Source organism: Aulonocara stuartgranti (assembly GCF_965226115.1).
Source record: "Aulonocara stuartgranti genome assembly, chromosome: 1".
Lineage (NCBI taxonomy): Eukaryota > Metazoa > Chordata > Actinopteri > Cichliformes > Cichlidae > Aulonocara > Aulonocara stuartgranti.
In genome coordinates this window covers 3,887,835-3,913,507 of record NC_138939.1, presented here as the reverse complement: position 1 = coordinate 3,913,507, position 25,673 = coordinate 3,887,835, and the positions used below count along the sequence as shown (strand labels likewise).

At 41.8% G+C, this 25,673-nt stretch overlaps 1 protein-coding gene across 4 annotated transcripts in view; it reads right to left on the bottom strand.

Annotated features, from left to right (window-relative positions):
- Window positions 1-319: 319 nt before the first annotated feature.
- The window catches only part of dpy19l3 (dpy-19 like C-mannosyltransferase 3), a 69,137-nt gene continuing 43,783 nt past the window's right edge, over window positions 320-25,673 (bottom strand). For all 4 annotated transcript variants that reach the window (XM_082547962.1, XM_082547963.1, XM_082547960.1 and 1 more), the window contains 4 exons: window positions 25,319-25,401; window positions 14,022-14,154; window positions 2,637-2,795; window positions 320-605 (listed from right to left, as the gene is read on the bottom strand). In XM_082547962.1, coding sequence (XP_082404088.1) covers window positions 402-605; window positions 2,637-2,795; window positions 14,022-14,154; window positions 25,319-25,401 — 579 coding nt within the window. In that variant the 3' untranslated portion in view covers window positions 320-401. The remainder of the gene's footprint in view (window positions 606-2,636; window positions 2,796-14,021; window positions 14,155-25,318; window positions 25,402-25,673) is intronic.

Sequence of the window (25,673 nt, the reverse complement as noted above, 5' to 3'; positions counted from 1 at the left end):
TACAAATGAAGAGCTCAACAAATCTTCGATTTCTGCCCCTACTTTCATTGGCAAAGAAGAACTCAGCTGCAAATACATACGACTTCTCTGTATTTCAATCTTTAAGTTTCACTTAGTCATCTAAACTTTTTTGGGGGTGGACGGCGGCTGAATGAGTGGACGTAGAACAGCCCGAAGCAGGAATCCTACATTTGCACACTCCACCCGAAGTGCAGACCGGCCCCGCTGTTCTAATAGCACGTCCAAAGAGCCACCTGTTGAAGAAATAATGGCCATGATCACAGCTGGGCGCAGTGCACAGAGGAGACAGAGGAACAGCAAGGATTCAGCACTTTTATTTCATCCTCTCCTCCTCTCTCCCCTCTGGCCTCTGCTGGGGTTGTCTTGCAGCCCTGGTCCTGCTACTGAGTCACGCTGGGCTCTGATGAGCCCTTCGTATTTTTCTTGCGTTTCTTCTTGAGTCGGTAGACATGGAAGGTTTTATTCTGGAATGTTCTGGTAAAGAGAGCGTTGTAAGCTGCCGCGTCCGTCTTGATGGCATCGCAAAAACGAGGGTGGGTGGCAGGGACGAGGTCGGGGTCATCCTCTCCAGGTCCGTCCATGATCTGATAAGAGAACAAACGCGTCACCATTAACAGCAACGAGAATGACGGCAGGCTGAAGCCAGCACAATCGAGATAAAGTCCACCGGCAGCAGCCTCTGATTTCACTTTGCTCTGCCAGTTAGATCTGCCATAAAATCTGTATGGATGCTTTAGTGCATTAAGGGCTAAAGTGAGTCTAAATTAATAAATATTCTGCTTTGGGATTATTGATCGCAACATTGCTAAAACAGCAGCCAAAGAAGGCTGAACCCAAAGAAAAAAAGAGGCAGTGCAGGACATGTGGAGATGCTGGCTTCAAGGACGGATTTTCTTGGAAGGAATAAGATACTCATTAGCAGCACTGAAGGCCATTAACAAAAAATATCAGCTTCTAAAAAGGATCCCACAGAACGGCACTGTTTGCTGGCGAGATGCAACACTTCCAGTTTTAAAAGGTGGTGGGTGGGACTGTGAAAGCTTCTGAATGATAAACTTTTAATGAAAAAAAAAGAAAAGGGATATTAACTTTTTGTCAAATATTCAGTCATGAATATTTTATGGTTTCACACACTTGAATTCTGAAAGTGTCACGTTTAAAAACACTAAATAAGCCACAACATGAAAAGCACTGAGCCATGTTAGAGTGGAGCTACGAAAACTATTTTGAGGCTTACAGTGAAACTGTACAGTGTATGAAGGCAGCGGCCCCCAACCCCCGGGCCATGGACCGGTACCGGCTCGGGTGTGAAATTGACGATTTTCAGGGTTTTTATTGTTAACTCTGTTTCCCGGGGTCTTGTGTTATGAATTCATTTTCTATATATTTTCATGTACTTTGTTTTGTAGCCGTGTCTTATTTTGAAAGGAACGTTTATGCGTTACCATAGCGACCAGAGAGGAGGCTGTTGGTGCATTTCAGGAGGACGCTGCTAACAAAGTTACACAAATACACAGTGAATTATTATATTTACAAAATAGCACCGTTCTTGTCTTGGTCGGATCATTTTCTTTTGTCGTGTTTATCAGCGACGCCTTGAAGGCCGGTCTGTGAAAATATTGTCTGACATTAAACTGATCTGTGGCACAAAAAAGGTTGGGGACCGCTGCATTAAGGGACAGTGTATAGAGTACAAATTAGCTTCTGAGCAATATGTATAAATATTTAGGTTCATAATCACATGCAAACACTCTGCAGTGGGTATTTGTAATTATTTGGTGATTTCACTTTGCATTTTCATTGGAGTAAGATCATCAATATCGCTGGAAACCAAAGTAAGGTTTTCCAGCTGTAAACGACGCCCCACAGGTCATGTGGCTTTGGCCCGGTGAGTTTGAAATGTCTTGATGGCACACGGGGAGATTTTAATGTGGTGGCTGCCTGGTGTGTACAGTAAAGATACAAACAGGCAAAACTTAAAGTTTCCAGGAGAACCATCACATTTTATAGTTTGTTATAGTCATTAACACTCGGGGTGTTACAGGGAAAGCACTGGATCACTGAGCAGGAAAAAAAGGAAGGCATCCTTAAAAATGAAAGCAAAAAAAAGATGAAAAGATGCAAAGAAGGAAAAATAAAAGCAGGCAGACAGAAAGACCAGAGGTGATGAAAAAAAAGTAAGAGCTAAATAAAAGAAAGTATGAGAGGAAGCGAAGGACAGACAGAAAGAGACGTAAATCCAGCATTCCTTCAATAAAGCTGTCTAGATGTCAGATGTTGTGTACGCTGCGTGACATTTACGGCGTTGCGAGCACACCCCGACTCTGCATTTCATGTGTCTTACACGATGCTGGGTCAGACCGAAGCTCGCCTCGCTTCTGGTAATCCAAATAGCCGGTGAGCCGCATCTGACATCAAAATAAAGAGTCTGGGGGAGTGGGGGTGAGCGGCGGCAAAAGAGTGAGAGACAGTGACGCGCAGATAAGAAGTGGGACTATTGATCTGTCTGCAGAGGCTGAGAGCTTTCACCGAGTCGCAGGAGTCGGCAGAGGGGACGGCGCATGCTGACACACACACACACACACAGTGAGTCACATTAAATGAAAGCCACCCACATGTCCGTTGGCCAGGTCGAGCAGGTCCCGCAGTCTGCAGCCCCGCCTGTGCCTCCGCTCATAGCAGATGCTGTTTTCCAACACCACATAGTCGGCCCCAATAGCCTTCAGGATATCGTATACTTCCTCTGGGGAGCGGCGAGCGTACACTTGATACACCTGTTCTCACACACACACACACACACACACACACACACACACACACACACACACACACACACACACACACACATATATATATAAGTATTTCCTGAAAGGAAGCCAATATTAACTTGATATTGCTGGGAGGGGAAAACTTCTCCCCTGGAACTCAATTACCCGACACATTTGTTTTCTGAATTACACTTTATGAAACTTGGTTTATTCCAATTAGGAAACGTTTACTTTGAAAAACAAAAAAAATAGAATGAAAACAATTATGACTCAAACAAAACCCGCAGGGGAACAAGAACTAAAGCTGAAAACATAAATCCCAGCTTCCAGGAAAACTCTCATGGTTCATCTTTTATTTGTAGCAGGCAAAAGATTTAAATGGACAAATTATGCAGCCCATAAATACTGCAAAAACTGGCTAAGAGCTGATTTATTGTAAGGCTAAAACACAGTGAAACAGCAACTTTTAGAAAGGTTCAAATAAGCTGTAAAAAAAGCATCAATCCAACTGAATCTCACCTGTGACTGAAATCACACTAATTTAACCACTAAGTGCTGTTTTCAGACAGGGTCGTCTGCAGTACGGGGGCCCCACAGGGAACGGTTCTGGCTCCGTTCCTCTTCACCATCTACACTGCAGACTTCTCCCACAATTCCACCCAGTGCTTCCTGCAGAAGTTCTCTGATGACTCTGCAATAGTCGGCCTCATCACTGATGGGGACGACAAGGAGTACAGAGGTCTGACCCAAGACTTTGTGGACTGGTGCCAGCTGAACTACCTCCAGATCAACGCCAGTAAAACCAAGGAGCTGGTGGTAGACTTCCGCAGGCACAAGCATTCTCCACTGCAACCACTGAACATCCAGGGTATGGACATTGAGGCTGTGGACAGCTACAGGTACCTTGGTGTTCATCTGAACAACAGACTGGACTGGACTCATAACTCAGACGCCCTCTACAGGAAAGGGCAGAGCAGGCTGTACCTGCTGCGGAGACTCAGGTCGTTTGGAGTGGAGGGCCCACTCCTGAAGACCTTCTATGACTCTGTGGTGGCTTCTGCTATCTTTTATGGTGTGGTCTGCTGGGGCGGCAGCATCTCTGCTGGGGACAGGAAGAGACTGAACAGGGTGATCCGAAGGGCCAGCTCTGTTCTAGGATGCCCTCTGGACCCAGTGGAGGTGGTGAGTGACAGGAGAACGGCGGCTAAGCTGTCATCCCTGATGGACAACATCTCCCACCCCATGCAGGAGACTGTGACAGCACTGAGCAGCTCCTTCAGTGGGAGACTGCGGCACCCACGGTGTGGGACGGAGAGATTTCGCAGGTCTTTCCTCCCCACTGCTGTCAGACTCCACAACAAAGACTTTAACTGAACAAACACACACATCCACACATGTGCAATAACACTAAGTGCAATAATCTTTTCTGGCATCGTTGTATTTTTACTCAGTTGTATATAGCATTCGTATTCTATTTTTATCTTATTGTATATTTTTATTCTATTTTATTCTACTGTATATAGTATATTTTATTCTATTCTGTACAGTTGTGTACTGTATTTATTCTTATTGTATTCTAATTTTTGCGTCATAACTTTTGCACTGTCCACTTCCTGCTGTGACAAAACAAATTTCCCATGTGTGGGACTAATAAAGGTTATCTTATCTTATCTTATCTTATCTGTTTTAGTTTGTTTGTTGGTGTTTTTGGATCATCTTAACGGTGAATATCAAATATACTCACTACATTGTGCTTTCAGTGATTAACCACAATGACACAAGCATGAGCATCTTCCTTTGCAAACGAGCCTAAATCTGTCGGCGATGATGCAAAAATGACGAGCGTTCACTGGAGCCATTTGGAGAGCCCTTCTGTGGCTGGTGATGAAATATGGTGGAAAATCACAATGGAAATAAAGTGACAACTAAATATTAGATATTAAAAATAGTCAAGAACTGTCAGAATCTGATACTAAGTGAGGGATGACTCTAAAAGTACTACAGCGTAGTATCATTGTCACAGTTTATCCTCTCGAGATGATCTCATGAAAAGCTCCAAATCAATATTTAACTGATCCAGCTCTCAGTGTATTTTAAAAAATATATATATATGTCAACTGCTGTAAATAACCAGCTTAGAACAATTCACTGAACCACACTGTGTCACTGAGATGAAGTAAAGCACTGCACGGCCTGGCGGACAAAGTCCTGGCAGCATTATTGTAAAACCCCAGCAGGTTTTGCAGGCAGAGTGTCAGTAAGCATTTTATATTCGAGCATTTGATAAACAAAAATGTGTATTCCGCTCGAGTAAATAAAGAAGTCAACTAACAAAACTGAATCTAAATAGCTGCTGATTTTTTCTTGACTTTTCTTCCTCTGTCTGAACCACAAACGAATTCAAGGAGTCTTTCACGTAGCTGTAGCCTGCAAACACCTGCAACCTACCAAGCTAATGCAGTCTGGACAGTTCAGACGGGGAGGGGGTCGATATCAAACCAATGTCTTGCCAGAGGGCAGTGTTAACAGAAGAAAACGTTAATCGTTTCTCTTGAACTCACAGATTGGTGCTGAGTGAAAGTCCGCTGATGCCAACCCTACAAGCTCCATTTGATCAGCTATGAAAACATGATGCCAAGTCACCAGACACTCAGGAAATAATCAGGGCTGTAGCTGAATATAGACCAATACTGGTCTCATCTCCAGTTTTTAAAGAAGAGATGCCTCTTCATTTTTTTGTCGTTTTCCCCTGTGGTGTCAAAAATGGCGTCGACCATTTTGCTTGACTAAGTGGAGTCGTGGCAACTTTTTACGTTGACTGCACGAGAGCTTTTCTGTGGATCAAGATGTATGTAAGAAAGTAATGAGGATGGAACCCTTATGATCAACAACTGCAGTCCTAAAACCTCTTAGTGGGTGCCAAAAGATTCTTGAAGTATCTAAGTCGCAGAATTTTATCAGAAGTGTAAAATAAATTAAAATAAAGAAGCAATCAACCTTCCTTTATTGGTCTTCGAATGCATTTTAATGTTTGAAACGGCTCTGTTCTGCTGATTGAGCCCTACTATTGTCCGGGGCTGCCCTCATGATTTAAAGTGCACTGACATGAAGTCAGTTATGAATTGCTGCACATAAAGTGAACTGAATTGTGCACTATTATCTGTTGAGATTGCAATAGGAGCCAGAAGGCGAACACGATGCAAAGACCACAGAACTGATTATGACTGAAAAGCAGCTCATGTGTGAGCAAAAACGAAGCTATTGTAACAACACGACAAAAGGATATAATCGACTACAGCAGTGTGGATTTCTCTGAAGAAAAAAAAGACATGTTTGACTTTAAAATGGTTTAACAAAAGGGTTATAATAAAATCAAGTTTTCCTAATTGAGGTTTAATTTACTTAGATGTAATACAATTTTCCAACCAGATGGTCATAAAAGAGGAAAATAAACCAATTTCTGTCAAATGATGAAATTTCAATTCTGTTTTATGGCTATAGCACCAGTTCACAGCGGCTTTCTCTGAGTGCTGTAAATCTTTAAGACCCCAGAATATTAGAAAAGAGAACCCCAACAGTAAGATGATCCCTTAGCAGTAAGCATTTGTGGGGAGGAAGTTGAGGAGAGGGTAGACAAATATACAGGATAGCAACACATGGGGATGACAAAGTTCTCGAAGCATCATAGGAAGTTCCCGAGCAGCTTGAGGTTATATGTAGATTGTATAAAAGGAAACACTACGTCCACACGTACACGGGTATTTTTAAAAACGGAGATTTTACGTTTTCGTTTTAAAAAATAATCCCGTCCACACATAAAGGCAGAAATGAAGGAAAACGCTGCTATGAACATGCCAAAGCAGCAGGTGGCGCTAGATTCCTAACCGCACAGAAATGTTGGCCAATCAGAAGTCTAGAAGCCTCGGTGGGAAAAAGTAAACAAAGCTGGGGCATAGAAGCAGAACCGAGTCGTATGTGTGGAGGGACAGTAACTGTGTGTATATGTAAGCATTTAAACACTGCAGAGAGTAGAATTAACAGTAACAGTATTGTAGAAATTCATTTCACCGAAACAATAACGTGGCGCACAGTGTGACGTCAAAAAAGGCGCACACCTTTGACGCTGCATTTTCTGCGTTTTTCTCGTCCACACGTAAATGCAAAAACTGAGTTTTCAAAAATATCCACCCTGGCCGGAGTTTTTAAAAATCTCCGTTTTCAGTGACCAAAAACGCCGTTTACGTGTGGACGAAAGGTGCAAATGCATAGAAAAACCTGCGTTTTCAAAAATACGTGTGGATGTAGCCTCAGACTGGAATTTGCTATTAAGAGTAACTTCAAAGACAAATTAAACAAAAAAGTTTACAAAGGTAAAGGAAACCCCAAAGTGTGTATGAAAAGCAGTGAGTACACATGGAAATCCCATCAGTATATCTGTGAAACATGGAGGTCATGTCATGGTTGGTGGTGTGCTGCTGGCTGTGGCACCTGCTCGCTCTTTATTGATGATGTATTGCATGAATTCAGAAGTAATCCGTAAACGAACCGCACTTATAGAAAGCCTCTTCTGTCCTTATTGACCGCTTAAAGTGCTTTACTACGGTGGCCCTGAGAGGCCAAACGGACTGCAACTTCAGAAAACACTTGCAAAAAGAAAAATGCTGCAAAAAGAAAAAAATGCTGTTTTCTGAAGTTGCAGTCCGTTTGGCCTCTCAGGGCCACCGTACTTTACTCTCCAAACTACATCCATCACATAGTTTAGGATGTTGCCCGTGGTTACTTGAACATGCAGGCTGAGGATGCTGGAGATCAAACCACTGACCTTCTCATTAGTGGACTACCTACCATTGTGTGCTGTAAAGAAAGAAAAACTATGGCTATATAAAAGGACCCCCTCAAATCTCATTAGCTCGTTCTTTATCCTGCAGCAACCACATAATAGATTTTATTGCTTTTTATTTCCACTGACATGTCTGGAAAAAGAGACTGAAACTTGCTTTTCCTAAAAATGTTTTTGTGTGAGAACTAAGTCAAAATCAGTATCGCCCCATCAGCTCAGATTTGTTAAAGAATACACTCTGTACAGTTTTTTTTGTACAAAAAAGGTGATTCCCAAAAATTCCCAATTAAGAGGACAAAAGAAGACGTGGCAGACCTAAAAGACTATCTACAACAGATGAACAGCATCTGAGGAAAGAGACACCACAGTGAGTGTCTACAGGTTCTGGATTTTAGTCAGTGATGTTGTGCATCTTGTCAAACTTATGAACACAGAGAAGGACCATCAGATTGCTGAAACTGAAAGCAAGCATGCAAGGCAAAGGCTTCATTTTCAGCTGCCAATTCAGCAAAAGCATATCCGGACAGAAAAAACACAGATAAACATCATCAGTCATGGACTGACCTCCTCAACATCACCGAAGCACTGTGGGATCCTCTTGACCGAGAACGGGAAAAAGGGCAGAAACATCCAAAGAAAAGCTCTGGATGTCCATGTCTACTATTTCTTAAAGGAATTACAAGAGAGCTCGCCTAAGAGAGTTTGTCTGTCTTAAAGGTAAAGGTGGTCGTTAGTATTGCATAAACTCTGTTTTGCTTTATATACTGTTTCCAGTATTTTGCCATGTTACGATAAATCACTATAAAACTCTTTATCCCATTTTTCTAGTAAAATACAAAGACTTGAGGGGTGGCTCAAGACTTTTGCACAATACTATAGGTATGCAAATTAATATAGAACGGACTACAGCAGGTGATGGGAATATCTATACTTGTTGTCCATTAATGAATAATGTTGCAGTGACATTTATCTTACACAAGAAGTGGGACCATGTTTTAAAAGACATTTATGCAGTTTTCTTCCATAATAACAAAGAAAACAGAGCCACGTTTGCACAGCTGTCTTCATGAGGACATTCACTTCTAACACCTTACCTAAACCTAAACAAACTCTAATCCTAAAACAGAGTCTTAACCCTAAAACAGCCTTTTGATAAGGACCAAAATGTCTTCACTCTTCCAAAATATTCTCACTCCAGTGGTCTAAAACTCAGCCTGGTCCTCATAAAGATAGCTGGACACAGATAAAGCCCAGTAGGCCTGAACCAGTGTCGTGGTCCATTAATGAGCTCCATACTAGGCTCGAGCCTCGCCAGCGGCTCAGCATGGCTGACTTCCCGCTGGGAGGCAAATCACAGGCTCAGCTACCCGAGAAATGACCCACACATTACTTTCCGCTCATTGCAAAGAAGACACACCGCATGCAGAAGCAGAAAAAAAAGTCATAATAAAGGTAATTCTCCATTGTGTTTGGTCATTAGCTGCATGTGGTTTGCAGCATGTTTGGGAAAAAGTGATATTTGTCATGTTTTCTATTTCACTGTCTGAATTCAGTCAATATGGGAGTGACAACCAGTTATTTAAGTGCATTGGCAGGGCATGTAATAACAGGCCAAAGGGAAAAATATACTAATGAAAACACAATACAATGAGAATTCATGAATAATACACAGAAGTAAAGTGAAACGCTGCCTTTGCTGCTTTAAACCTGATTTCAGCAGGAAAAAAAACATTCACGGAAAAAGGGAAAAAGAAAACAATGCCTCCGCAGCATTCCTCACATACATTACAATACTAATATGCACTCAGTACATGCGCCACCATTCATCTCTCCTTTACTGGAACACAGCACTTTTAGGCTCCATTTTTCCTACGTTACCATTCATCCCACTGTAATGGATGCACAATGTACTCAGTGCATCTTCTGATCCCATATTCATTCAGACAATCACTGCAGGTCAATGGCCCCCATCTACAGACAATTCCCTGGTCTCTCACGCAAGACATTAGCACAGAGCTAAGTGAGATGGATGGGTGGGGATGTTGTACAAAACAGATTTCACTGTGTAGAGGAGGGCGGGAAAAACGCAACCACGAGATCTGGAAATAGCCTGAAAATTCTGACACTGACTGCGGCACCAAAATAATGTATAAAGGTTAAATATTACTTAAATAAAATTGAATCAAAACAAAGAAAATGCAATAAATGGTGTGCAGCTACACTCGCACTCAGTTACTGTGGCTTTAGTCTAACTGTGGACTGTGGCTGGTAACACAAAAATATCTCAGTTCACTTCATTTCCAGTTTCACTGTACATTTTTTGGATTTTTAAAGAACATAATTCAAAATGCAAATTACCAAAACTGAAAAATATATAGCATAGCATCTTTATTTATAACGCACTTTACAATGTTGGCCAAAGTGCTACAAATACAAAGTAAAGAGAAAACAGCTTAAATTACATTAGAATATCTTAAAATTAAATACAATTAATAACAAGCATATTAAGAGGCAGTCCTGCTGTGCTGAAAGGTAAATAGACGTGTTTTAAGACGTGATTTAAAAGCAGATAAGGAAGGTTGCACACAATGAGGTTTTCAATATTTTTTCTAGTGTTTGAAAATAACTTTAAATGGTAAATGGCCTGTATTTGTATAGCGCTTTACCAGTCCCTAAGGACCCCAAAGCACTTTACATATCCAGTCATCCACCCATTCACGCACACATTCACGCAATTGGTGTATTAATGCCATTTTGGACCCCCCAAAAAAGTGAGGGACAAAAAAAATGCTAGAAAAAAAATAGAGGGGGGGGGGGGGGGGTCTGGAGGGGTAATGGGTTTTAGGGGGTTTTCATTATAGAATTAAATTGTTTCACTTCGCACGTTTACAAGAAGCAAAGAAAAAAAGGAATCCACACTGACTGGGGTTAGTTGAGCATTTGTGCACTGAGAACTACAAAGCAATAGATGCATCTGCACAGCAGCCCTTCCTGACTGATGTGAAAGCAGTCCAGCATCTGAGTGTGAGCAGGTTGGTTCTACCCAGCAACTAGGGCTGTTCGATATAACCATATATATCGGATGACGATATAAAAACGTCTATCGTTTCATTTTACGCTATCGTTTGTTTTGCGGTGTCGCAAAATAAGCTGTTTACGGCAATATTTTTTCATTGTTTTGATGGTCACTGTAGTGGCTATATTCATTTCTTAAAGTTCTCTCTTTCTCTTATATTTTATATAACCACACTACAGACGGACAAGCGCCTGTTTTTACATTTTTGTGATTTATATCGTTATCGTGATGATAGAATTCTTATATCGGGATATGAGATTTCGGTCATATCGCACAGCCCTACCCTCAACACAAAGCTATTACAGGGCTCTAGACTAACTTTTTGCCATGGGCGTACCGGTATGCCTAACTTTAAAAAGTTAGGCGCACACAAATTTTATAATAATTTACATAATATAATGTGTTTTTCTGGATACACTGCTTTTTCAGCATTCAAAGATTGATGACACCGTGTCAGAGCACTGGCTATGAATTTCAGAAGGATCAGGCCTTAACAGAAAAGTTAGCAATAGTTCTTTTCCTATTACAGCTACATCCACGTCTGTCGTGCCTAGGCGGCTCACTAGGGCTGGGTATCATCACTGATTTCTATAATCCATTCGATTCCGGTTTTCAAAGTCCCGATTCGATTCAACTTGGCCTCAGACAGTCAGAAATATTATAATTCTGATCATTTATCAGTACTGACTTCATCAGAATTGTGAACATCACAGCAGATGCCTTTGTGTGAAAGTAACTGAGAATAAAACACAGAAAAACATGAAGGAGATTTTCCTGGTCTGGCTTTTTATAGCAGATAACCTTAAAAATATTGTTCTGCATATAAAGTTTAAATTTCTTCAGTATTGAACAACAGAAAAAACAGGCTTTCTTGTCCGAAGTCATTTAAGTGAAAAAAAGAAAAAGAAAAGAAAAAGACAGCAGCCACAGCGCTGTAAACAACGGTAGACTGGTGGGTAATAAGCGAATGAATAATACAGAAAACAGAGATTGGAGACAGGAAACTGTTCTTGAAGTACAGAGAGAGAGAGAGAGCTAGCTGTGCATGAAGTGTGATTTTAATAGTCGTGGAAGCAAAACAGCAAAATTCATGACGACATTGATCAAATGTGAAGCGCAGTTTGCTGCTTCTTTTGCTGCTGGCTCGGTGAATTTTGGTTGGAGAGACAAAACCTGCAGCTCAGAATCAGCGCAAAAAGACGTAAACACAGCGCGGACCGGACGCATCAGAACCGCTAAGCTCCAACAGCGTGTCCGTCTACGGGCCGTCGGGTGAGAAAGCCGAGAAAGACGAAGCTGATTCTGATGCGTCGGGTCCGTTCTGTGTTTACGTCTTTGTGTGGAATCCGTGTACCTGCTCTCATTTGCTGTTTGGTTGTTGTTGAAATGGTTTTGTGAGCTTTAATCTGAGAATCTGGCGTTTCTGGCCAAACACAGTTATATTTAAAAGTCGATTCAGGATTTAATGAATTGATATCGCTTTATTCAAGCTACTCACCTCCCACTTCCACCTGCACTTTCAACTGGACCACGGCCAATCATAGAGGTCCCGCCCCTTACTATCTCTGATTGGTTTAGTCCACGATAGGGGCAAAATGTGTGTCTGTTGTTGACCACAGGGAAGGCTGCAGATTTTTTTTTTTTTTTCGCTACCCGAACAGTTGGTCGCACAGGTGCAACCAAATTTTTTTTTTTTTTAGTCGCACCACTGAAAAATTTGGTCGTATTTGCGACCACATTGGTCGCACTCTAGAGCCTTGTATTATGTTCCATGACAGAAACAAAAAACTGTTTTTCTAATTGTACATATAAATTTTAAACTTGAGTTTCAACTGCTCGTTTTTTCCCCTTACCTACCCACAATGAGCCTAGTGCACCATTTCAATGAACAAGGGTAGGGATAGCTCAGCAGGTAGAGTGGTCACCCCTTGATTGGAAGGTCGGGGGTTTGAATCCACTGAACGGCTATCCTGAGGTACCCCTGAGCAAGGTACTGTCCGTACACACTGCTCCCCGGGCGCCTGCTTAGTGGGCTGCCCACTGCTTCACTGAGTGAATGGGTTAAATGCAGAGTAATTTCCCTACAGGGATTAATAAAGTATACATTATTATTATACATTCCATTACAGATGACCCAAAGTTGTCACTCATCCATTTCCTTAACTGTGTATCCATTTCAGGGTCGAGGTGCGTTGACATTGGGCGAGATGTGAATATTTCACCAGTTTCGCACAAACAGCGTTTGTGTACTAACGTGACCCATGTCTCTGGGAAGCCACACAGTAACAGCACTAACACACAAACTCAGCTATATGAGCGGGACTTTCACAGATACTTACAAATCTGTGATTATATTTGTAAGAACAAGAACTGTCAGATAATATTCAGATAGTTATTGATGTATATAATTCCAGAAAGACCCAAAGGTTAAAAAACAAAACAACTATCATTTCTTTGAACAAGGATAACACAGAGCATGTGATACCTTTGTGATACCTAAGTAACAAGTAATAACTGGACGTGGAGGGACTTCTTTGTTACTCTTAAACTGAAATCTAAATTAACTGGAACTCAACCGGTGTGCTGGAGAGAAGATGGAGAAAAGACGGCAGATCACGGTCACATTTCTGCATTTTCTAACTTTACATGTCTTTACCCTGGACGCTTTCCAGATGAATTACATCACACAGACAAATATCTTTTAAAGGTCCTACTGGCAGCGAACAAAAAAGCCATGACTAAGCGTTGGCTCTAGAAGCATCGCCACACAATAACTTGGTTATTACAAGTGTTAACAATCTACACACTGGGAAGAGCTGACATATGCATAAGACTTCAAAACAAAAGTGGGAGAGAAAAGGTGGGAGAAATCGCACCGTTATTTAGCCTCTGAAACAGACTTGATCGCGTGAGGTGGAAGAAGTGGGGTTTTTCTTTTTCTCGACCATTCTGTTTAATTGTGAAAATGAATAAAAACAAAGACTCCAGGTAGAATCTTTACAACACAAGACATTTTGAGAAAATTGCCGTTGTGAACTGATGAATATCCACTGAAGTGAACTGAATTCCGCTTTAAAAGATATCACTGGCTCGTAAAGCTTTGTCAGATCTCACACCTCTTTCAAAACACAAATATTACAGCTGTGATTATTCTTAAAGCGAATCCAAGCAGCTAATTGGCATTCAAATCCACCTGACTCGGTGTTATGAAGCTGACACTGTAATTACCATCAATTTACTTCAGATTTTCCATTTATTGTGTTCGTGTTATCTTGCAACCCCTCTGGCAGTTTCGTTTTATTGCAGCCTACAGTACCTGTCTGGTCCGCTCCCGCAGGTCTTTATCTTCATAATGGGGGTGGTTGGTGAGAACTCTGCCTGTGCACAGCTTGATACCCGCCAGGAGCTGCATGCTTCCAGCAAATACTGCCTGTTTGGGTGTCTTTGTGCTGTGGACAAACACAGAGAAACGAGACAGACAAATCAGTCACCTTTCTAAACATTTTCATAGTATATTGCATGACTAGGCTAATATAATACAGTATATGTTTAGAAGTTAAAGCAACAGAGAGATGGAAAAAGTTTTTAGGCTATCCACACAAACATCGAGTCATCAGAAAAGTTTGATTGAATTTTACTTTATTTTATGGTCTCCTGTTGTTATTCACTGCACAGGTTTTTGCCTTTTGAGCTGCTGCAATAATTGGAACATACTACTGATGGCATTTAAAAGTTTCTTTCAGAGACGGATGAATTAAATTAGAAAAAGATGCCAAATGATGTGCAGTTACAGTGCTACGGAAAACTCTACATCGCCAAGGACGAGCTTTGTAAAGCTGTGGCGTGTTAACGTGTTAATACAACTTAGTTTGTTGTGTGCGTGCATGAAAATGTGTGTGTATTCAAATCTTTTGCTGTGCCCCTGCAAACTGTGGTCAGGTACATCCTGGTTGCATTAATAATTCTCCAGATAAACATCAAATTGACTGCAGTGCTATTGTGGCAGACAGATCAACACCACTGTGCATGTATCACTCAGAAAGACATTTAAAAGTTTCAGTGCAGAGATGGAAGGACCAGGGAACGACACCCACTACAGTGGAACTTCACCAATTAGGCTTTTATGGTAAACTAGGCAGACGGCAGCCATAAGAAGTAAGACAAACCTCTCAGCGCTTATTATCTGTGTTAAGTGGTTAGCACTGTCACCTCACAGCAAGAGTCCTAAATATGAGCTCGAGATGTTCCAAGAGACAAATTTACTGCTCGTTTACATAAGGAAAAGTAGACGAATTAAATAGTGTAAAAAGTATGAAGTTCCCAAATTGAACAGATAATTATTATCTGCATTATCTGTGCAAATTTCATATGTGCATTTCAAAGCTGAAAATCATATTCTTTGACAAATCTCACCGAAATATGTGGCCGTTTGAGCCATTTATGAACACAAACACAATGTCAGTTGAGGCTAAAGTTAGCAGTGCTAGCAGTACCTCATTTCCCTGCAGGTTAAAGCCTGCACACCTGCGCAGCCTGTGGTTGCTCACTGCTGTGGTGGAGTGGTTATGTGCGACCCAACAGTTAACAGCATTCATGCATTAGTTCAGTCCCTGGGTTTAAAGACCAATATTTCTGGTTCAAACATTTTAATAGTCTAGTTTACTAGTTGTGCAAATCCTTAAACCCAAAAGCACCTTTCTTTGAGCAGCTGCTTGTGAAGGTTTTTTTCTTGAACTGAATCTAATAAAATTTAATGAATGGTGGCATCAGAGCTGAAATAAGAATGAAAATGGTCCTTGAAGAAAATCTGAAGAGGCCTGCAGACCTGAAGCTTCCATGGAAAAGAAGCATCTAAAAAGTCTGGAGTTACCTTTGGAGATCAGAGATGTCAGTTTCTGACTTAACTGATCAGCAGAAAACTCGTCATTAATGTTTAGTAAGTGCAGATTGAAGGTTACTTTTTTTGTTCTTTCAATTAAATGTTTAAGACTAAAGAACATCAACATTTGTGACTTTAACTTTTCCTGAAATGAATTCACCAAAGAAAACTGAAGAATGCTGAGAACGCTGTGCGCACTGCAAGCTCTCTGTACAGTATATACTGTACGCGTGTAGCACCGTAATGACCGGCTGACTGTTTCTCATGTGGATGTGCACATATGCATGAGTCTCGTAGGCGGAGCGGAGTGGAGGGTATTCAAACATGTTCCAAGGTGGACGTGTGGGTTGATGCTTTGGCCTCCTGACCTTCAGCAGGAACGCGTCATTGTCCTTTCTGTCCATTTTGCTTCTTTGCTGCCTTTAAGCCAACATTTTCTTTCCTTCCATGTTGATTACATTTAATTTGATGTTTATATTCTTTTATGTAAATGGCAGAAAGGAACAGCCAGGAACCCTTTGACATTATAAAAATGAAATAATGATGTTCTTGGCTGAAAGAGACTCTCTACTGTGGCCAAGCACAGATCCTGCCTTGCTTCTATTTTCTCTTTGTGTGCTTAAACGTGTATTTGAGCGTGTTCATTAGTACCTGTTGCTCAAATTCTAGAGCACCATTAAGAAGATAATGATCTCGATTGTCACTCGAATGCAGTTTCTAACAGCTTGACAAGCATTTTAGCTTCTTCTTACCAGCCTTGCTTACCACCACAGCAGGGAGCTGTCGCTCAGCTATACTCTTCCTGCCCACCAGCACCAGAGAGAAGTTACCAGCTAGCTGAGGATTTGGCTTCTAAAGAGTCAGTTTGCTTTAAGTTGGTGGAGACAACAGGCTGACTTCCTGTTTGTTTCCTGCCCCCTAAAATCTCAAGTTGAATATTTAATCAATCCAACGAACTATGAATCAAAAATCAGGATTAACATACACCACATGACCTAACTGTAAACTGAGTCAGACCAAAAATAGCTTCATGTTAATAGGTTTGGACATAATCTATTGATATCGAGCTACTTTTCTACAGTTTTACATTTACCAGTTGTTAAAAGTAGTTCTTTCAGAAATTCGTAGTGATGGAGCTAAAGACCACGAAAACAAAAAGGTCTGAGTAAGTAATGGGCAGGCGCACCTCAGGAGAGTAGTTCTATTAATGTTATGAATTATATCTGTGGTTTTGCTGCTGTCATGAAAAAAGAGAGGGCAAAAAAAACTACATTAATACATTAATTCTCGACCTTGTCTGGAAAAACATATCTGAACCAATTCACCTGCTCGTGCTTTTATGATTTTGGTATAAAGATTTGTGAGAACTGTCAAAGGCTTTTTAAGAGTCATGCCATCATTTGCCTTCAGAACAGATTAACTTATCACCCGCAGTCACAAAGGACTGAAAGCACTCTTTGACCTCTTTGCAAACAATTCAAATTCAACATAAAGCTCAGCAACACAGCCGCAACCCACTTTTGTCTGACCGGATCAGCTTTTTGTTACACTGAGCATTCGTTCTTTTTACAGTTTTCCAGAAGAGGAGAGAAAATGTAAAGACATAAACCTGAACAATAATTTTTAAACATCCCTAAATTACAAATGTCTGATGACATGATTTTGATTAGACTCCAGATTTTTAAAGACCGTAGGCTCAAACATCGACACTGCATGAAGATTTTAAGAGGTGATGACGGCCTGTTTTATCACACCGACTGCGCATCACTGCATTATTGGTGGAAATTCATGGCGTTTGGTAACTTCGCACTTTTTTCCAGCACAGCTTTGAACCTCAGCGGTGGTCTCAGCATTGAGCAGAACTGAAAGCGCCTCTGTGGGCACGCAGGGTCTGAGCAGCTGCTTTTCTGATGATTACTTTGGTAACTTCCAAAACACTCCTAAAAATTTTTCTTGCCTTTTATATAAATCTTATGTTCCACCTGCAGAGAGTGCAGCTGACACTCCGCCCGCACACAAAGAGTTACTGAGTGGAAGTGATGATGATGATGAGTGATAGTGAGACAGAGGACGTGACTCGAAGTGTTTTTATATAAATGCCAGGATGGCCATGGATTTTCTGCTGGTCTCACTTCTGATTGAGAAGTGTTCAATCAGGGACGTCGCTCTGACTCTGTCTCTAAACTGCCTCTGGATTAGCTAGAAAGCAGAGGAAGACACGCACACACACAAGCACAGATCACAGACACCACTTTCCCCATTTAAGGATGAAGCCAAATGCTTCTAATTTAGACAATTTAAAGCACGACAAGGAGGAGGATGACAGGAAGACAATTAAGGGAGCAAGAGCGGGAATGAGAGTAAGAGGAAGCAGAGTATTTAAAGAATAGTGAAGATACAGTCACACCGACAGAGCAGAAACACACATTGTTGCTGAAAGACTGATATACAAACGAGTAGTGGCACATATTTCTTAAGCATGGATCAAGCAATTTGTTTTAATTAGACAAACACAATGACACAGATCCACAAAACAAGGAGAGAGAATCCCACGAGGACTGGACAAGAATTATCTGGGGACCGTCAGAGTTAGGAGCTTAGCTTTTGTCTGGACAGGATGAACAATTGCAACTCTTCTTCTTCTTCTTCTTCTTCTTCAGATGACCCCTGTAAGGGTTGCCACAGCAGACCCCCCCCAATCTCCCAGCATCCTCCTCTGTCACATCAACCCCCTGCATGTCCACCTTCACCACATCCATGAACCTTCCCCTTTTCCTTCATCCTGGCAGCTCCATCTTCAACATGCTTCGTTCATAAGTGAGACTGTACAGGTTTTAACTAAATGCTGAAGATAAAAATGACTGACATTGGATTATTGCGATAATCCTCATCCCTATGAAAACAAATTAGCCAGTCTACATTCAGACTGCAGCTCTTAGTGAGGGTAAAAGGAGGAAATTCTGTAGCTCAAACTCCACATTATTAGTCATCTCGTCTGTATTCTCCACCACTTGTAGAAAGAGATGTCAAAGCTGAATTGTCTGAAGTGTTTTCTTAAGACTGGAATTTATTCTGCAGGGCTCACATTCACCTCATTTGTGTTAAACGGGGCAAAAATCTCAGGGACAAATATCTCAAGACCTTGAAAGATGGATACATGCCACCAGAGTTTAAGTGAGATGATATCTTAGCAACATTAAAACTACTTCAATGAATAACATCTTGTTGCAGTGCATCTATGTATCCATTTTCTTAATCGTCTATCCCAGCTGGCAGAGGACGAGGTACACCCTCGTGCCCAGGGATAATCAATGCAGACACAGGGATGACAAGCAAAACCCACCCAGAACCAGTGATCCCAGTGTGACCAAGCTCAATCCAAAGACATGTACGCTGATCAGACCCAGCATTATGCCCTCCTGATTAATATTGTATTCATCCCCTTTTGCCCATCCCATCGAGGCGCGGACTGCACTAGACTCTTAAAGGTGTTTTGTGGTATCTCCAAATTTTAGCAACAGATCCTGTAAGTTGGGGGCCTACATGGATCAGACGTGTTTGTTCCACAGATTATTAATTGGATCGATATCTGAGGAATATGGAGACCATGTCAACACCTCAAACTCGTTGTTGTGCTCTTCAAACCATTCCTGAACCACTTCTGCTTTGTGGCAGGATGCTTTAACCTGCTGAAAGAGGCCACAGCCATCGGGGAATACCGTTTTCATGAAAGGGTGTACGTGGTTTGCAACAGTGCTTAGGTAGGTGTCAAAGTAACATTTCGGCAGCAGACAAGGGTCAGCATGGGCACCTTGATTGGTTCTTATTAGCTCGTGCGTTGGATCGGACCTCACGAGCCACTTTTCGCGCCGCACATGCATCAGCGAGCCTCGGCCACCCAGGACTCTGTCGCTGCTTCACCACTGTTCCCTCGTTGGACAACCTTTGATTGATACTGACCAGTGCAGACTGGGAACGCCCCACAAGAGCTGGAGTTGTGGACATGTTCTGAGGCATTCATCAGGCAAAATGTTCACCCACCCACTAACAGGTGCCATGATGAGGAGATAATCAGCGTTATTCACCACCTGTCAGTGATTCTATGCCTGATCAGTGCATGTATGTGTGTATATGCATTTCTGTTTGACTTTAATATTTTGTAATATAATCACTTCATTTTTGTTTTGTTGTGTCAGTTTTTATTGGCAGAGCTAATTAACCGACGCGTCAGTGTGAATCAGCGCTGCGCTGCATCAGTTGTATTGAGTAGGTAGAAATTCCTGACATGCAGAATGTTTGGTTCTCACTGAATGCGTCTCTCTCTGCTCAGACATGAAAGTAGATTAAATAAAAAAAAATTGGAGGAATTCTGAGGCAGAGAAAAGCTTCTATTTTCACTTATGCTGAAGAATAAATGATGGTAAAGTGAAAGAAAAATATTTTCTTTTCCAACCATTTACAGATTTGGGATCAAATGTATGCCTGTTCACATTCGGTCATGAAAAAATAACGTAGTGATGTATGCTTTAATATTTTTTGACTTGTCTGAAACAATTGTTGGGAGTTACCAACCTCATTCCCAGAGAGCTCAGACCAGAACAAGCTGGGGAAATGGTCACTAAAACACTGGACGACATCATTTCATGGGTTTTGTAACATTTTAATGAATATATGTTTGGTGTTTAAGATTTTAAACGGTCTGGCAGCTCCTCCACTGCCGCTTCATTTTATTAGCTTTTGCCCATGAGAATCTTTACAATCTACAAGCATATCGTCAACTAAAGACCGTACTGTAGCGTTTTGTCATTCTGCTTTTGGGCGATCAGCACTCTCTGCGAAAGCTTGAACTCAATGGAAGTTGAAGTCCTGCCTGATACCATTAGGTACTGCAGCGCTTTCACCAGCTTTATTAAAATATTTGCTGAAAGACTTGTAATCTTTCTTTTTTTATGGATGTGAGAATCTTTTATGTGACATTTTTCACATCCAACCTGCTGAGGGACTGTAGATGTAAATTAGCTTTAAGCTAACTCTGGCACAGTGCATCAAATGGCAAACACTGATGTTAATATTGCACATGTACAAATATGAATAAATAAAATCAAATAAAAACATGCTTACTGGTTACTTTGGGAGTGGTTGTAATGGTCTTTAAGAAGAAACTGAGACACAATGTGTTTTCCTGTTTAAGCGTGTGGACTTGCTGTATAAACACATCAGGGTTTATGCTGACTTTTCCAGTGGAGTCGTTTTCCTTCACTGAATGGGTCTCCATGCTGAGTAGCTAGATGAGCCTCCTGAATTTGCAGCAAAACTGCTGTCAAAGCTCTCATTAATAATTTCCACTGCAGCCTTCATAATTCTCGAAAACAGCCTGTATATCTTACATCCGAAAGGCGGGGGTGAGCTGGAGGGGGATGGGGGGGAAAGCAAGGTAGCTTTCAAAATAAAAGCATATTAAATGGTAAATGGTTTGAATTAAAGCTCGTGAGATTTGTGCCAGGAGCGAGAAGGATGGACAGGAATAGCAGAGAGTATATCAGAGGGACAGCTCAGAGACCAGGCAAGAGAGGCCAGATTGAATTGGTTTATGTGAAAGAGCAGTGAGCTCCTCCTGTGTCCTGTGAGCAGGATAATGACGACGGAGCTGCCAGGAAAAGAGAAAGGCCGAGGAGGAAATATCTGGATGTACTGAGAGCGGACATTCAGGAAGTAAAATATGGAAATCAATGATTTGCTGTGTGATCTGAAGTTAAAATGCAATTTGTCTGCACTTTTAACCTTAGCTGTTCTACACAGCTCTTTAAAATGCATTTCTTATTCAGTCATTCACATGCGCACACACACACACACACACACGTGCACACACAGAGCTGCAATGCAAAGCTGCTACTGGTGCAACTTCAGCATTTGGCCTTCATGTTTTCAGCATGCAGAGCAGCTGGGGATCAAAACACCAATCCACCACAATCCAGAAGCCGATTCACAGGAGGCTGGCATTATCACTCGGCCTCTCTATGCGGTGGAATATGCACGGTGAGCGGTGTGTGTCAGGAGAAAAATAAGAGGGAGGGAAATTGTATGACGCAAAAATATAGAAATCACTAAATCAGAGTCGTGACACTGAGATCAAAATCCAAGTCCAACAAATAACCTCATTCAAAATGTAATAGATCCCACTTCTGACTCATCTGTGCTGCGAAATGCGAGGTGAACTTTGTTCCCTGTTGGAGCGACGGTGCAGTGACAGCAGTGAGAATGGACTGAGGGGCCTAGAATCAGCTGTATTAAACATGTCTGGCTTTCCGCTGCTCCTCTCTCTGCTGCACGTTAACATTTGCACTGCCTTGAATACTTCATGCAGAGCAGCAAAACTACCTCGAATTTTCCCTTCATTTTTTCAGTAACCTCCTTTGACTGACACTGTACTGCTTTTGCAAAAACCAGCGTGGAAACATGAATCTGAGAAAAGCAAAGTTGCACCGGATTCAGGAGGAAGCGGAGAGAGAGCACACCGGCTAGATGGAGGTGATGTTTGTGACTTTAAAAACTGCTCACTCTCAACTATAACTCAAAGTTGGAGGCAGTTGAACATCCAGGCAGTGCTATTGATTTATCGACTGCCCATTTAGAACACAGTATCAGCCTACAGCGGAGCTGTGGAGCCAACTCTGTTATCAAGTGCAAACTTGTGAATTATGGCTGCGCCTTAGTTCTTCAAACTCATAAAGTCACGGGTCATGAAAGAGAGTCTTGGGAATTATGATAATCTCCTCATCAGCCTGTCTTAACTCACACACTTCTATACTAATGAGGGCCTCAAGCATGCGTCATTAGCCCTGACGAGGGCCCTCTTATCTCTGATCTAATAATCCTAATCTCATCTCTGAAGCCATCGTTATCAAACAAACATCTTTATCCTTTCCCTAATCTAATCCTAATTCTGGCTCGAGAGATTGTAAAGATAAAGGCTTTCTCAGACCTTGTATCCTTTGACAAACTCTTCATTTTAGATCAACCAAAGTCAAACAAACGCAGCTACAATCATCACAACGAATCTGCGATAGCTTACGCACGCACGCAAGCTGTTCACGAAATATACTTTCCTCCGTACGCTGCACGTACGCTCGTCCTACCCTTTACTGTGCCGCAGTCTGAATATCTGCTTCTTGCATATAAAACGAAATAGCCTCGGCCTCAGTCACCTAGAGAATAAAGCGTAACATGAACCTCCTTCCCCATCTTAACACTTTCATCTGGAATGTAATTAGCGCAGCAAGAAGCTTAGCACTCCGCCCTGCTCTCAGCCCCAACCAAGGTAACTCTAGGCAGCCCCTAATCCTCACCGCCTAATGGGATTAGCTCCGGAGGGAAGGGAACCCATGTCACACACACAAATACATTCAAAATCCAAACCTCTCCTCTGCTGTCTCACTATCCATATCTCTCTCGTTCTCCCTGTGCCATTCCACTAAGTGTTTAATAGGATTATACCAAAATTGTCCATTTCTTAGAAATCACATCTGGTCCACTCGGTGTCATCGCGCTGAAGATGATAGGATGGAAATAAGAAGCCTTAAATTATCATTCACTGAGTCTATAAGTGAACTACAGGGAAAACCTATGTTAAGTCATTCTAAACTGGTTTTAATGTATTGAGGATAGGCTGGCGTGTTTGGATGGCAACGGGATTATCTGAGTGGACAAAAACTATCATTTTTCCTCACAGAGCTTATAAAGAAGATTTTGCAGCATCCAAGTTTTGTGTGAGGGGGTCTGAGACCGTTCCCCTGCGAAAAACAAAACAGTTAAAAGCAGATTTATCGTGTGTATTTCCATGTTGAAGTCAAAAGAGAAACAGTTTGGGTTTAAATTTTCAGTAGTAGCCCAAGCAGGACAATAAAATGTACACTATTGGTCTTAGGTGAAACTATTTAATCATCTCCATCCATGTTTTATTACTCTCGCTGAGTGGCAGAAGCCCAAGCAGAGATTCCCAGACTTCCAGGCCTCTAGCTCTTCTATGAGGCATTCCCTAAGCAGCTGAAGTGTCTGTAGTGTGTCATGGAGCTGCCTTGAGGTCTCCTTCCAGTTAGAAAAGCTGAAACACCTCAGCGAGGAGTCTTGCGTTTCGATATGGAGGAGCAGGGCTACTATCAGGGTGACCCAAAAACTCTTTGGAGGCTAGTTTGTGGCCACTGGTGACAGCAGGAATGTAAAAACACAAAAAGTGTCAAGTTCCCCTTCTCTCTGCCAAAAGAGATCACAATCGTGCAGACAATGTGTCCTGTAACTTGCCTTTTCCCTCCACAAACTCGTATTCTCAGCAAATCAAATCGACTAGCTAACAACAAATCAGCTATAGCTAACCAAGAGCTGGTTAATCCTAAATTAACGACCTTTAAAGACGCTGTTAACTTAAACGGAGGAACACAGTCTGCAAATCGTGCAAACTCAACTGTGAATCCATACAAGACTACCAATATACCTGCACATAACATTAAAGAATGAACAGAATTCAAAGACATTAACACTTTTAATTGGACTGCTTAGAGCAGCAGATGTGTGGAAGTGTTGTAAAAAAAAATGTAAAATGCAAAAATGTAAAGTGGGAATACTGACTAAGCCCTGCGCTCTCTCACAATGGCCGACAGGAAGGCAAAATTACAGAAAACCGAAGGCTTAAAAACAGCTGTAAATGTGGTTCTTGCAGTTTTCCTTCAGCATGCCTACAAACACACCCACAGCCCTGACGTGACGAACAAAAGAAAACACTCAAGTTTTAGGAAAAAGGTGCTTTGGTGTCATAATATTTCTATTAGCAGCCCCTCTGGAAAAACCATAAGTCACTTTTTCTAATTTATTCTAGAACGGAGATTTAAAATACATAAGTTAGCATATCGTTCTTGTTATGTTACAATATCAGCGATAAGGATGAAAATCTTAATGACCAAGCACACGATCAGCTTCAGTTTGCACCACTACTGCATCCCACTTCATTCCTGACACTCAGCCGTAATGTTTCATTATCTCTCGCTTCTTAATTTGAATGCCTAACGAGTCCAGCAGCACTGCGCAGCGTCTGACCAGCGTTCAGCCTCAGGTCTGCGAGAGAGCTGCAAACCCAGCTGATAACTACTGACCTTGCCAACAATCCCAGTTAAACCAACTTGTCTGTGCTGGTGTAAGTGGAACATAAATGAGAAATTTAACAGGCACTAAGCAGAGAGCTGAGAGTTGTGTCTTTGGCCAGATGTTATAGTTGCACAGATGTAGGATATGCACTACGGGCGGCCAATCCAGCGCTGTGCATCCAACATGACGACCAGAAAATGACAGGCGCGCGCACAGATGTGCAAACACACAGCAGCATCAGCGACAGTTCGGAGCATTTCCAAATCACAGCTCCATCTCTGAGCCTATCAGGGTGATGCTCTTGATCGGAAGCCCAGCAACAGAGACCCTGAGGTGGGTTAGAGCTCTGCCAACAGCTGGGTCCTTTCCAGCACTCCCATGTCTTATTCATGGATATCCATCAGCTCTCATCACTCATCAGACAGACTCTCCGACAAACAAGCGCCGAGACACACGCATGCACGCACACGGACACGCTCACACGCGGACTAATCAAGGACACGAGGCACGGTGAAACTCGATCTGCAGGAACAAGCGAATCAAATTTGCTTCAATATGATGTGCGCTCTGGATTTGTGAACGCCGGTGTATGCGCCTACCTAATCCAGGTCATGAGCTCCACGGTGTCTGGATCATAAAACTCCCTCAGTTCTGATAACTCCTCCATCAGCTTAGGCCAGAACTAAAGGGAAAAAAGACAAAGACAAGTGATGGAAAATTCGGTTTATGAAGCCATAAGCAGAGTATCAAACCCACTGATATATCTTTGATAACATCTTATTGCTTCACTGAACATAACAGGGAATACGACAGCTATTTAGATTCCTCCAACAGTAAAATAAATAAAGGGGAAGCAATCGTTTTAGTATCCTGTTAGGCTCCAATTGCTTTTCATCATTTTCTTCCGTAACTTCCATTTAGCCCATTTTCTTTCCCTCAGATCGTTCCATGTGG